This window comes from Nematolebias whitei, chromosome 11, assembly GCF_014905685.2.
Source record: "Nematolebias whitei isolate Nwh7 chromosome 11, NemWhi1, whole genome shotgun sequence".
NCBI classification, from domain to species: Eukaryota; Metazoa; Chordata; class Actinopteri; order Cyprinodontiformes; family Rivulidae; genus Nematolebias; species Nematolebias whitei.
The window spans coordinates 45,136,121-45,151,304 of NC_056508.1; the positions used below are offsets into that span (position 1 = coordinate 45,136,121).

Here is a 15,184-nt window from a genome sequence, read left to right on the forward strand (position 1 = left end):
CTATTTAAACAATCAACGTTAAACATTTAGGCATTGATCATACATTTCAAGCAGCTCATTTAGTTTGCACAAGCCAGGAGACAAAGATTTTGGTAGCGACAGCTAAGACCATTAAGCACGAGATGATGAGGAGCAGAGTTAATCAGTCCTAGCTCTACTTCTTAAATGCCCTTTTGCTAAATAACTTCTAAAACAGCTGGACAGGAAGTTCTCACTCTTCCTTTCCTTGCATTTTGCTGCAAACAAGTCCAACCCAGAACTGGTGAAGCCGTTCAGTAGTTGAGGACCATACAAGAGGTGGTGCACTGCTATATTTGTGACCCCCCAAGGTCTCCCCCGCCTGCGGGATAATGCCTCAAACCTCCTCCCCTACGAAGAGAGTGCAGTGCCACAGTGCAGCAGCCTCTGAGCAGTGACCCGATGTGATACATGGGCTGTCCACCGCGGACCGGACCGCGACAGAGCCATGCCACAGTTGGCACCACAGGGATGGCCACTGCCAGTAGATCAACCAAGAAGTGACGACTCCAGTAACTTTTCTGAACCTTGGATGAGTCTTCGTCCTCTGCTGCGATGCCCCCTGTGGCCCCTTGTTCTTTCGTTTTACCTTCATCATTGTCCTCGTCGTCCTCATCATTGACTTCCACAACTGTGACACCTGCTATTTCCTCATGGGACGTAGATCTCCTTGGTGGTTGGGATGTGTGAGGTTGCTGTTCGCCTGGAGATAGTCTGGTGCAATCTGGACTCAGTTCAGACGTCTCTGGCTTTCTTGAGAGCGCTGATAAACCATCCTCTTCCTGCCTGACTTCTTCTCCTTGACTTTTGACTGTTGTCTTATCCGATCTGCCTTCTCCACAGCATCCAACATACTTAAGCTCTGCTTGTGTTCTTGTTGAGTTTTCAGCTAAATTGCAACCTTTTCGTAGGGCTTCTGCTTCTCCAGACACTTCATCTATCCCCACCATATCTCCCATGAAACATTCCTCTGCCTGAAGGTCCTTTCCTGTTTGCTTAATAACAATTGTTTCCACCTGCTCCACTTTCAAAGAATTGTCTTTCTCTTTTTTCTCCTTCTCCTGCTTTTCCTCCTCCTCAGGTTTTTCAGTTTCCCTGTACAGTGGACTCTCCATGGAACATTCCACTGTGGCAGAGCGGGGTAAAAGAGGAACCAGTGGGGTTTTGCACACTGGAATTGGCTCTGTAGCTGTACTCATGACAGTGGCTGTAGTTATTGAAGTTGTGGTGGTAATGGAGTCCAAGTCCTCTTCCACATCAGACATCCAAGTGGAGGTGGGGCTGCAGGCCTGAGAGCGAAAGGTGCGTTGCTCTGCAATCGTGTCTAAATCAGAGGGATACCCAGCTGTTGAAGGGATGGGGCAGCTCTCAGTCTGAATGCCTGCCTCCCTTAGTGGGTGTAGGTACAAGTGGTGATGGGACAGGCACGGGTGGTTCATGCAGTTCATGCCACCAAGACCACAACGAAACGATGTCAGACGATCACCTGTGCAGAGCTTCTCATAGGTAGAGGAATGTGGCATGGTTTGCGGCACTGCGTGGGACATATGAGGGAATGAATGAGGTAAGGTATGAGAGAAGGTGTGAGGCTGAGAGGGGGGAATAGAATGAGGCAAAGAATGGGAGAAGGTATGAGTGTAGGAGTTAAGTAAAGATGCTGTTTCCTCTGAGAGGTAGGCGGCCTCCAGCAGCAAGTCAGCCCGGCTGGGAATGCTTGTTTCCCCGCAGCACACAAAGCCACTGTCCTGGGTACCATCCCCTGACAAGCAAGGAAAATCTGTACCATTTTCATTCCGGTCTGCCAGTGCCTGGTCGCTCAGCTTGGTGTAGGTGGAGCTCCTAGTCAAAGACCGGGCTGGAGAGCCATCACAAGAGCAAGACCCCCTCCCTCCCACTGTAAGTTTAGGAACAACCCCAGGACTTTCTCCTGAAACAGATGCTGGTGCTGAACCCCCAACACGAGTCCTACAGCCTGATATGGCTTCTCCTTCCTTGGCTAATCCTGCCTGGGCCAACTCCATATTAAGCAAAAGGTTCTCCAGCTTGTGATTCTGAGTGTTGATGTCCTGGAAGTACTTCTGGACACCTACGTCCCCACTCATCCCACCAGCATCACTAAGCCTGGCTCGAACAGTGTCTACAGCCTGCTTTAGCTGCTGGATCTCCCGACGAGCTTCTTTCAGGGCTAACTGAGCCTCCACGCGGTGACATTCCTCCTCAACCCAGTCTTCCTGCATGCGATAAAGCTGAGTTCGCAATTCGTCGATCTCCGTGTCCCTAAGACATTGAGAAATGATCAAAAATATGAAAATGTACATGAATAAGCAATATAGGAACTATTTTTCTGGGAAGTTTAAAGAATTGCTTTTGTTGTCACATTGTCTCACCTGTCCTGCAGTGTATTGACAGTCTCTTTAAGTTTGGCTCGCAGGTGTCGAATGCACACTTCCTTCTGCTGGAGGGGTGTAAGGTACTGCTCTGGAGGAGGAGGACGGATGCCATGGTTGTCTGTACATGATGTATACTTCTGACGCCTGGGACAAACAGCATACAAGTAAATGCAGGAGAAGGTTTTAAGCAGTGCTTAATTTGTAATGTCGTAGTGTCTCTGAGTAGGACACCTAATCTCAAATTGCTCCCCCGGCGCTTACATAGCTGCCCACTGCTCCACCTGGGTATATCCCAGGTGTGATGGGTTAAATGCAGAAAGCCATTTTCATTTTTGTATGGGAACATAGAATGATGACAACACACAGCACTTTATTATTATTTTAAACCAAACGATGCCAGAAAGCAAATAGGACGGGTGGGGTGGAGTGGGTTCTCGGGGTCCTCCCACATAACATTTTGAATAAAGAGATGCCAGTTTAATGGGTTGTTAAACATCTACTTTACCTACATTTGTAAATACTCGATTCAATAACTATTTTAGAGAACAACAAGAAGTAACCTGACCAACAGCTCTCCTTGTGTGAATAGAGCACACTACACTTCTCTCAAGCATCCTCACACCTGCTCCAGTACTATCTCAATTGCCACCACCTTCATGTGCTTCAATTCTTGGTTGTTTAGTTGTACAATGAGGACTTAAAAAAATGAAAGTAAATTGGACTATCTTTTCTACATTTTGATTGCTGTTATTTTGACAAATTGGTGCCGTTATTTCGATACATGATGTATGTAATGTGATTACCCATCAAACATTTCTCTCGTATTCTTAATAAATAATGAAACATTTATTAATGACCCACTGAAACTTTAAAATAGATTTGCAATTTAGTTGTACTGTTTAATTATATTTGTGTTTTTAATTAAATTGCCCATGACTTTACTTTTTGGGGCAGAGATTTTTTTTAAGGGTAGAAGCAGAAAAGCTTGTTTGAAGGGGCAGCTCTGATATGATTATGATATTAGGAAGCTTGTAAGTGGCTGTTATGTTTAAAACAGGTGTTTATGTAATCATTTTCAGTTTACGGTACATAACTAATATAGGTTTGATTCATTCAAGATGGTCAAATTTGTTCTCTAAGAGAATTGTTCTCCAATTCCTCCAAGTAACTTTTAGGTTCTGCTGATGTTTCCATGTTCACTTAGAGCATCTTGTAAGCGTGGAAAATATCAATATCTACATTGCAGCTCCTAATTCAAGATCTACTTCAGTGTTTTAAATGTATTAAAAACTTTTAAGTTTAGCTGAATGCAGCCTTTTCATTAGAGACAGAACCTGAGCATGAGTCTGTTTAACATATGTATTGTCATTTCCTTACTCCTTAACTGTAGTTACAGTAGTTTTCACAACTTGCAGTATTTAGATACAGGATTAAAGATTAGGCTGAAAGTCAAATGTAATGTTAGAGTTTTGATGTTTTAAGAAGAGCTTATAGACAGATTGTAAAGACTTTCCAATCAGAAACATCTGCTTTTTGCAGTTTGAAATGACAGTAAAACCGTGTGAATCAACTTTTATGACTTTAGTGATTCCTTGTGACCACGTAGCACTTTTCACTTTTCACTTTTTAACTTTCTCAATGATTTGAAAAACAAAACAAATACTCATAAAGAACATTTCATACCATTAGGAAGTCAAAAATAAAAACAAAACTTTTCAGATTTCTGAATATTTCGTCTATACGTTTCTTTTTGGTGTTGGATATTTATCTAGACTAGTCCTGGGGTTTTTGATCTACTCAGAGACGGGATTATAATGAAATTATGACCCGGTTCTGACTGGGTTAAACGGGGCCAGCAACTCTAAAAAGAGTTTCCCAGGGATTCAATATCCGTCAAGGAAAAGAGTTTATTTTTGCTTGCTACATCACGTAGAAAGGCTTTTGAAGCACTGTCTCATATTTCCTTACACGTCAAACCACGTAAGATCCACTGAGATCACAGTTAGCCACGCCCCCTCATACATGTGACAGGTTGAGCTCCCCTTCTGCGAAGGAGGAGTCTAGAGGCCTATAAATCAGTAATGAACGGGACATCGCCCCTTCTGGTTTGTGATTGCGTCATAGACCGAAGAGGCCAGCGCTGTAAACCGTAACCTTTTCCTGCCTTAACTTTAATACAATTGGTAAAACTGAATTCATGTTTCCTTGATTTATTGTTAGTGTGAGTTGCCGCTTCTGAGGGAGGTTCGAGCTGGGGGGAGCGACGTGGGCGGGTTTCCGGGTCCTGTGGCCCGCAGCCAGCTCACGTTGTAATATTGGCTTGGAAAATGGCAAATATATATATATTTTTTTCAACTGTCGTAATTGCCGGTCTATAGAGCACACCTGAATATAAGCCGTGCACACTAAATAAAAAAAACAAAAACAATTTTGTACAAATATAAGCTGTGCTTGTGTATAAGCCGCAGGTGTCCACATTGTAACATGAGTGGCAGCACACAGCTAGAGATGTGTAGCTCTTGTTGTAGATCAAGTGTCAACCACCAGACGGCGTTTTATATTCTGTATTTTACAGTTCGACACACATGGACAGAGTGAACCCCACAGATCTTCATGACAACTACCTCCCTCACTCGTGGTTACTCTACTGGATGTACACATAAACTAGGCTAAGAAGAACAGACCAATCACTAAAAGAACAATACTAAATAGCTAAGAGAAATGATTAACAATAAATCCAACATTTTTCAGTCAGGTCATCTGGACAGTTTCTTTTTTTGTGCTGAAACGTTTCGCCTTCGATCCGGAAGGCTTCATCAGTCAAGTAAACGCACAACAAAGCTGATTCGATCCGGAATCGAAGGCGAAATGTTTCAGCACAAAAATAGAAACTGTCCAGATGACCTGACTGAAAAATGTTGGATTTAGAACTGTTACTTTTTTATGTATTTCACATTTGGTTTAAAATGAGTGAAACAAAGCAGCCTTTCTGAGTAAACTCATGTGGCTTGGGATGTTTTACCCTTTGCTGGGGCTGCATTCATTGCCTTTACATGAGCCGGAGTTGCTGCCACTGCTGGCGGAGACGTTGCAGCAGGGATCATTGCTGGTGGGTGCAGCCGGCGTCCGCCTGGTCCAAAGAAAAAACAGACATGTGACTTTTTACTTTTTATCATAAAACTAAAGCCCACTGAACTGCTAAACCAAATCCATCACTCATCTATAAAGATGGACACAAATGCAACAAATTTCAGTCCAAGGCCACCAACATGCCAGTACAGCACACATACTGTATTCACAGAAAGATCACAAAACGTGGTCGCACCCCTCTGAACGCTGTCGGTGTTACAGTTTTTCTAAACAGGGACGGTGTTCAGCAAAGAACATTTAAACTGACACAGAAAGAAGCATGCATAAAAACACAAGAAAAATATGGAGAGTAGCAAATCAGACTTGACACATTGGTGTAAAAACAAGTTATTCTTTCCAGCATGTGACATCACTGGACAATAACAGCATTCTCGTGCTTCAGAGGACTAAAAAAACACCAACAGGAAGGACTCAGAACGGACCGGGAACGTGGGGTGGAGGGAGAGTTTGTCGAGCGGTTGTGGCGGTCCGATGACTTCGTAGAGGTGTATCCTTTAGTCGGAGACTTGGTCGATGCATAGCCTTTAGTTGGACGCATTGAGACCATATAGCCTGTCTCCATGGGAACATAATCTAGCTCTATGAATCTGCAGTAGTCAAACCTGAGCGGGCAGAGACGAGAGAGCGTTAAATTACAGAGGATTGTTCACTGGGCCACACCACTGGCAGCCATTCATGTTTTTATTTGATGTCTTGATATCAAGCATCATATTTGCCCACTAGTTTGCAATTACTCTGAACTGGTTGCACATTTGGTTGTACTAGTTTGACATTTTGGTACACCAGTTGAACAAACACTCTTACTAGGAAGACTTTAGTTTTCAACTGGTGACACTTTTATTAAAACTAGTTTAAGGGGAAATCCAAGTGGTCAGCCAAAGTGCAGAACTACTAGTACAAAAGTGAACCCAACCACCGGACCATAGACGTTAACTAGCAGACATAAAAACTCTTGCATGTTAACATCAATATAAATTCTACCCACGGTTTTACTAGTCACCGTCAAATGTGCACACTATGCTGCAACCTAATTTATTCTAGCCTTGAAGCAAAGACCAAAATTCTCGCTATTTAACTTGATACATGACTTAATACATGAGCAGTTAGTTGAGCAGAATTTGATTCGACTTGTTAGCATTAAATTTTTAACTTGCACTATTTGATTAATGTGCACATTTGACAGTAACTAGTGAAATAGTAAGTAGAATTTGTGGAAGTTCCAGTTTTTCTCCTGCAGCTTCTCGACACTAGATGGCGCCAACGAGCACACACCTGTGGACCGATCTACTAATGAGCTGCAGGAGTATAAATGGCAGTCGATGACGTCACTTCAACGCTGATGCATTGTCTGCCTACCGGTAGTTGTGTTCCTAACCACTTTACCAGTCCTTGTGATTTGTTAAAACTAATGTCTTATTCTAACGTGTTGCAGACATGACTCCTGTGTTCCTCCTGTGCCGTGGACATCCCTGGCTTCAGCTTATAAACCTCCTAGTGATTCTTTCAGCCATTCCTCGACTTCCACCCTGATGTATGCAACCTCTTTAGAACTTCCTCGTTCATGGTAACTGGAACTATTTGGACCTTCACCCTTGTGATGATCTTGGCTTCTAACAGTAAGAGACAAACCATATATTGAATCATCCTCAAGGATCCAAACCTCCATATTAACCCTCGCCCTTGATCTCCAGGGTTCCAGTCCCTCCCAGCTGAGTTGCAGCCAACCACTGATTTTCACTTTTTGTAAGTAAACACTGTTAATAATTCCCTGGTCTTGGAGTTGCTATTTTTGGTCACTTATTATCTGGGTATTGAGTAAAACGTTACAGAATTTGTGTTGATTAGTAAACATGTAAGAGGTTTTTTTATACTTGGTTTCCTTCAACTATATTGATTTAGTGGTCCACTAGTGCATTTAAAAGAATCAGCTGGTGCTTCTGGGTTTGTACTGCAGCACTTTGGTCGACTATTATTATTTATCCTCTAAGTAGTTGGACAAAAGAACCACTGGTTGGCAAAAAAATCTTATTAGTAAGAAAGTTTGTTCAACTGATGCATTAAAACATCAAAGTGGTGAAAACAAACATACAGTTATGGCATTGTCACAAGAAAAGGTGGGCAGAAATTACGCTTGATATCAAGCATAGGAAATATATACACCGATGGATTGTCAGACATGATGCCACGTGCATGCTCCAAATCTATACAGTGAGTTTTACTGGAGGTGAGACAAAGCTGTCAGGCATGTTGCGTCTTGGCAGGTGGTACCAAAGTCAAACCAACAAGCACTGAAGAGACGTGGCTCTCTAAGAGGCCGTGCATTAACAGGTTGAAGCTCAATTTGGCTTCCGATGTGGAACATCTACACAAAACGATCTGCAGCTTTACCAGTAGAGAACGAAACGGCAACACTCTCAAGTCTGAAACACTTAAGAGGAAAAGATGCCCTGAGGGAAGCAGGAGAGCGTACTAACATTAGCATTTCTTTCTAACAGCCTCATCATCCAGAAGCATTTTACATCAGATAAGCTTTCACTCAAATGCATCCAAACACAACAGCACAGCAGATGATGTTTATAGTTGTAAACCGTTTGAAATGATTTGACCAGGATGAGCTGCTCCATTCAGCTGCCACAAACTGTTCAAAGCTAATAAATAGAAGTCTAACTTTCCATATCATATCAGAAAAATGGTCATTTTAAAAATTTGAACTGTATTTTCATTTGTAGCCCCAAACGTAGCACACGCACTATAATTATGAAGAGTACAGCTGTTATGAAAACATCTGCTGTTTAAAATGTAAATGTTAAGGAGAACTTCCAGAAGGCAAATCGTTCCAGATAAAATGTTCAGATTGGCATGAGTTGGGAGAACCATGGTGAGGATACAAACATGGGAGCTAACAGACATTAGAAAATAGCTTCGTTCATTAAACATAAACCTCGAGGCTGGAAGACTGAACGCAAGAGGTAACAGTTCAGCCTGGCTCTCAAGCTGCTATTAAATATTTTATTTTGCGTGCTACAAGCATACTATTCCTTTTAAAATTCAGAAAAACTTATGTCCATTTTAAAATCTATATGTTTGCCTTTTTGAAATAAATGACAACACAGTTTATTCTAAGGGTTTGGTGTGAGCTGTGCCAGCTGTTCCCTCCTGGTTCCTGTCTTTAAATGAAACTGTCTGCTGATCCTCAGCAGTTCCTCCTGAAACCATCCTGCTAAAAACAATGAAGTTGAGAGTCAAAGTACAGCCAAGCAAAGGAAGGACAATCCATGATGGGCAACTTGTGTCACAATTTGTTGTTGCAATAAATGTTATAATGCTCCATATTTAGAAACAAGTTTTGTCAGAAGCTCAGATTATTAGCGACATATTTCAAAAGGATTATTGCCCAGTCACTGGCCTCCACAGCTGGAGGAGAGGACGAACAGGACAAGTCAGAGCAGTCGTGAGGGATTTGGACACAGGACACGGTGACTACACGCCAACACACCACATCTGAACATGGCTTTTGTCTTTGTGTTGGGTCAGATGATAACGATGATGTTCTAAAGATAAATCAACTGGACTGAACCAAGACAAATAACTATTTTAATTATTTATATTTAGTCTATTACTATTTCTGTACATCAAATTGTGGACTTTTCTGTTTGTTTTGTTTGTTAACATTTCATGATGGTAAAGCAATTTAACATTTTGCATAATTTTTTCTTTAAAGAGCAAGTGGAAGGAAGACTTTGTGAATAAGCAATTAGGCAAAAATGTACCGATGCTTTGGGTCTCGTGCTAAAGTCAATAAGGGTTAGAATTTAAAAAATGCTGTGTGGCTACAATATTAAACTCAAAATTAAAATAATAGAACGTAGTAATTTATCAAATGAACTGTCATATTTGGAGCTGCCACTAAAGGGTGCTATCAACCCATCGGTTTGGTTGTAACGGCGCCTTTAGGTGTTTTTCTGGACAACTTGGAGGTTCTCTCTCCTTCAGGCTGTAGGTCCCGCTCCTTTCAGAGCAGGGTCAGCCACATGGACTCTTCTTCTCCATTTTGCTGTTTCGTGTATCATCTGTTGTGAGATGGAGTGTCTTCATATCCATCCACCTCTTCTTCTGCTGTCCCCTGCTTCATTGACCGAAAACTTCTGTTTAATAGCCCTTTCACCTCGTTATCTTCCATTTGCTGTGCATGCCCATATCATCTCATTCTTGATTTCTGTATCTTATACATGATGCATGCCGTGCCAAGCGTTTTTCTAACATCGTCATTTTGTTGTCTATCCTTGACGGATACTCCAAGAATCCCACATAGCATCCGTATTGCTATTCTTTCTAGGAGTTCCTCTTCCTTTCGCTTTAATGTCCATACTCCACAAAGCAAGACGGCGCACCATCATCTTTCCCTTTAATTAAAAAAAAAATTATTTACACTTTGCCTACGAATCGGCATTCTATTGTCACAAAGCACTCCAGTCAGCTCCTTTCATTATTGTTACGCCACACCAATTCTGTGTTTAACACCTTCTTCACAGATTCCTTGGGCATTTATCACCGACCCCAGATACTTGAACGTTTCAACCCGATTCAGTACATTTCCTCTATTATCAGTAATTGTTAAGGTCTCACTAGCTTTCCAGCAGACCATGGTCTCTGTTTTTGCTGCATTTATTTTCAGACTTTTACTCAAGTGCCTGTTGTCACCGTCTGAAACTATCTTGGAGATTAACTTCAGAATCTCCAGCCACAAGTAGGTCATCTGCATACAACATATATCACGGCACTTCTCTCCTAATAAGTTCAGTAACTGCATCTATCACAACAATGAGGATAATGAGTTACAACAACAAATAATTTCCCTTTGGGATTAATCAAGTATTTTGAATTGAATTGAACAACCAACAACAGTGGGCTGAGACATGAACCCTGATGAACGCCAACTTTAATCTCAAAAGCTGTTTTGCTGACTGAAGGAAGGAGACACAACTGTCACAATTTATTGCAGCCACAAAACTCTAAATTATAAAATATTTATTAAATGAGAATCATTTTAACCATGAATAAAGCCCGACAAGGCCCAATACGACCTGTAGCATACTGTGGCTAATGCACCTAAAGGTTTTAACAGTCTACATTTTTTTGTAATGTAATGACTTTTTCCCCCACCTGAGCTATTTTTATAATTTATTTTAGCATTTAGCTGATGTTGAGTAAAAGTTATGCACTTTAAGTTTTTATTAATTCACTAGAGACTATTTAGAGCTGAAATGCTGTTGAATTAAACCCTTGTGCGGTTGTGCTGAGTCAACGTGTCCTGTGCAATACAATACAGAGAAGAGGCCAGATATTGACAGCTCAATAGCTCTTTGAAGATCAATATTTGACAAATAAGATGCCAAGACATTAAAAGAGCAGCAACAGGCAGAGGGGAGCAGCCTAGAGTAAGCAATGAGCCCGGAAAGTGACTGAAAAGAGCACAACGGTGCCTTTTCCCTCCATCTGCTCAGATGGAGCCTGCGTTGGTGAAGCGTTAGTAATCATGAGTGAAGTGCAGACGTGTTCTTTTACAAACAGTGACTTTGCTCATGACACTGAATTGTGCTGAGTCAGATCTCAGAGGAAGCCTTTTTGATCTGCGATGACGCTGGTGGTGCAGAGGATGCTGCTGAGCAGTGATCAGTCGTGATCACAGTCTGCCTCCAGAGCACGACTTCAAATTCACCAACAGCAGCACACACGCATCAGCGCTGAAAACAGTTCCGTTTTAATGACTAAAACCTGTTTACTTTAAATTAAAATAAAGAAAACAGTTTACGCAGCATGGCTGTAGACTGAAGCTCCTCTTCATGTGCTGAGCTCGTTTATTTATGGGATGTCATATTCTGACCTGAAACACTTTGAACACTGAAATCTTTATAGACATAACCATAAAGATAATGAAATGTTAGTAAGAAACAATAAATCTAGGTATAGTGAGTGTAAACAAACTGAAATTCAAATCTCATCTGAGGATGTTCAGTTTTGATGAAGCCCCTAAAGCAGCTTTTAAGACGTCCTGTTCAAACCTAAATGTGTAAAACATCATTTCACACCAGCTAAAGTTAAGGTTAAATGCTCGGGTGTAAGAAAATGAGAGCTCAGCTCCATAAAGATGCCCGTGTGCTGTTGTTGCCATTTATGTTTCAGTTTTGGTTTAGTGGCTGCAGCGTCGGAGCTACAGCTACAGCTCATGCTCTCCGAGACTGTCATTGAAGTGTGTCTCACGCAGGGGGTGCAGGCACCGGAACAGCCACCTGCAGCGTGGCTGCGGATGCCCCCGTCCCCGACTCCGATGCCGGCTTGGGCGCCGGCACGGGCGAGGACGCCACAATTTGCTGCAAGCGGCGTTTGGGCTGCAGCGCCTTCAGAGGGTTGAATCTGAGGAAGAGGAGATGAGAAAGAGGACACCACAGACACAGACTCATCTGTGACCACTCGTCATCATCAGGCCACTAACACCATCAGAACCACTGAGAGCAGACGAGCTGGCTCTGGTTGAAGAACAAACAAGCCATAGGAAGCAATAGTTGGAATAATAATACTTATTAAAACTCAGAATGAAATAGAAGTTCCATAAAATGTGATCATGCAACTCACTAACCAATAGGAAACCCAGACTGACTCTCAGTGGTCCTATAGCGCTAACTGTGCTAACCAGAACCACAACAAGATTCAACAATTATTGTTTTTACTACAATAAAAAATACTGTAGATTGCATAAATTTCCAAATTGCAACAAAGAAAAATTAGAAGTTTATACTTAATTGGTTTATTGTTACACAAAATACATCTCTTGTTGTCTTTTTTTATCCTTCCGCACACTTTAAAAGGCTCAGAAGAAAACACCAATACATTTGATTCATCATGTTCCAGTTACTTGGTCTTTTTGTAAATAACACATTGTTTAAAACCTCTGCCCATGGAGAGATTCAGCCTTTCTAAAAAGTTGTTTTTATACCCCGTCCTCCCACTGACCTGTTGTGAATTAACCTACGGTAATTAGTTACTAAATGCTCCTCTAGTTGTTTCTTGTTCTGAACATTTTTACAGCCTTTTGTTGCCACTCTCACAAATTTCTTATGTGTTGCTGCCATAAAACTTAACAATACCCTAATAATATGGGGTGCCGTTTGTAAAGTTACACAGTGGAAAAATTAGCAGCAATATTTTGGTTTGCCTTTTTTTTCAGTCATATTGTCACCATGTTATTCATACTTTTATAAATGTAATTATATTTAATTTACAATTTCAATATTTAGTTTACAAACTAACTACTTAACTTGCAAGTTAAATAATCAGGTCCAACCTTAATATTTAGTTAGCAAATTAAATATTCATTTTGGAATCTAAATGTTTAGTTTGGAAAATAAATATTTAGGTCCAAGCTAAATATTTAGTTAGCAAATTCAATATTTATTTTGGAAATTATATGTTTAGTTTTGAAAATAAATATTTAGGTTCAAGCTAAATATTTAGTTTAGGAATTAAATATATAGCATAGAAATTAAATGTTTAGTTTGGAAATTAAATATTTAGCTTGGACAATAAATAGTTTGGAAATTAAATGTTTAGTTTTGAAAATAAATATTTAGCTTGGACATTAAATAGTTAATTTACACCTAGATGTTTAGTTCACTAACTAAATATTTAATTTGCAAGTTAAATTTAGTTTGTAAATTAAACATTTAGCTTGGACATAAACATTTAGTTTGTAAACTAAATATTTAGTATGGAGCTCATTTTTTAGCTTGCTAACTAAATATTTAACTTGCAAATTAAGTATTTAGTTTGTAAAATTAAATGATTGTAAATTAAATATTTAGTTAGTGAACTATGACATTTATAAATGTATGAATAACGGTGAAAATATGACTTTGAAAAAAAATGTTTTTTTTTCTAATGAAAAGCTAAATAAAACAAAATATTGCTGTTAATTTTTGATAGTGTAACTTTACAAACGTCACCTCATATAATAAAACATGTACAATTTCTTAGTTTTAGAAATGTATATGTTTACTATGCTTCATGGTGAATAAAATATGGGTTTGTGATATTTCCAAATTTCACGATCAGTCCGTTTTTATTTACACAAAGTCTCAACATTTACAGAACTGGTGTTGTCTTTAGACAGACGCCATTTCTTTTGGCACAGTTCATCGCTAAGAGTAAAACAGACACATGAAAGGCAGCGGATTATTTATAACACATTATTCTTGATTATTTTCTTTTGGATCAACAGCTGACAAACAAAACTGTATATTTGCCAGCTGTTGAACTGGAGTGTGAAATGGGAACAAAAGGCTCAAACACAGCTGATCGTATCTCAAAACAACGGCCACCTTTCTTTTTAAACGGTTTCAGCAGTTAAAGTGATAAAAGCTTTTCCATCAGATTGGACAAAACAACCTGCATTTATCTGACGTGTACATTTTGAGCAATGGCGCCCACATCCTCGTTGACAACTTGGACCACATTTGGCAGGTCCTAAACATCGTAGACTGGGAGTGAAACGACGAGAGCGGCAGTGGTAGAGATGCTTCCATCCCTTAGTGCTGGTGTTCTTTAGCGCTTGTCATGTCCAAATCTTGCACATTTTTCACTCCCCAGCAGGAAACCTTACAGGACAAAATGTTCACTTGCAGTCTAACGTAAGCTACAGACTTCCTGGTTCCAGTATGAGATGAACTAGTTGTATAGTCATGATGAACATGCACAAAGAGCTCGACTGTGTCCACACTGGAAACAATGCTTCTGTTATCAAAATGAGAACTAAGAACCACGAACAGTTAGCAGACGCTTCTTTACAACCTACCGACGAGAACCCGACGCAGACCTCCGACTGGCTGGAGCAGGGGCAGACATGGAGCCAGACAACCGCTCGCTCAACTTTACGTCTGTCGTCGCTCTCACCCTGCGATTTTCAGCTCAACTCCGAGAACATGGAGCCTGCAGGAGAACACAATGAAAATATATAAGCAACGAGCAACGAGAACTGACATGTCACATGAGAATCGGTAGATGGAGACGTGAGCTCAAGGCCTTTTTGTTTAAACACAGATGTGAGAACACACAGTTCAAAACATTTCTCTGAAACGCCAGTTAATGGAGCACATTTCTGCTGCAGCAATGTAGGACTTTACTTCAAAAGATCTATGCTGTACCTGGAATGATCCCATAACTCATTTTATGATTAGTTTATATGTAAATATGTTAAGAAATCCACTTAAACTCGAGTTTCAAGTCCCTTCATATAAAATTCAGGGACTACAACCAGCTTTCGAACTCTGAGTGACAAACATGCACTGAACTTTTAAATTATTGTTTATGTTTATCATTGTTTATTTGTTAAAGCATAGAAATAGGGTAGATTAAACCAGCCACTGCAGGTGTATTTGAATGAGGTGAAGGTTTTATCAGGAAGGGCATCTAATATAAAACACTTCTGACAAAACTAATATGCAGTTGATTAAATGATTAAACAGAGTTTTGTTCTTGCTTTTATTTGTTTTATCTGAGACATTTCTGTTGTCATATCTTGATACAGGAAGCTGCTAAAACACAAAAGGGCTTTGTTTGACTGGAAAATACTG

The 15,184-nt window shown here is 40.4% G+C and overlaps 1 protein-coding gene across 1 annotated transcript; it reads right to left on the reverse strand.

The window, feature by feature from the left end:
- Positions 1-126: 126 nt before the first annotated feature.
- snphb (syntaphilin b) lies at positions 127-14,488 on the reverse strand. The gene is made up of 5 exons (XM_037684414.1): positions 14,407-14,488; positions 5,981-6,160; positions 5,431-5,538; positions 2,406-2,552; positions 127-2,295 (listed from the first exon to the last, which is right to left on the reverse strand). The coding sequence occupies exons 1-5, from the start codon at positions 14,454-14,456 to the stop codon at positions 309-311; spliced, it is 2,472 nt and encodes an 823-aa protein (XP_037540342.1). The 5' UTR covers positions 14,457-14,488; the 3' UTR covers positions 127-308.
- Positions 14,489-15,184: the final 696 nt, after the last annotated feature.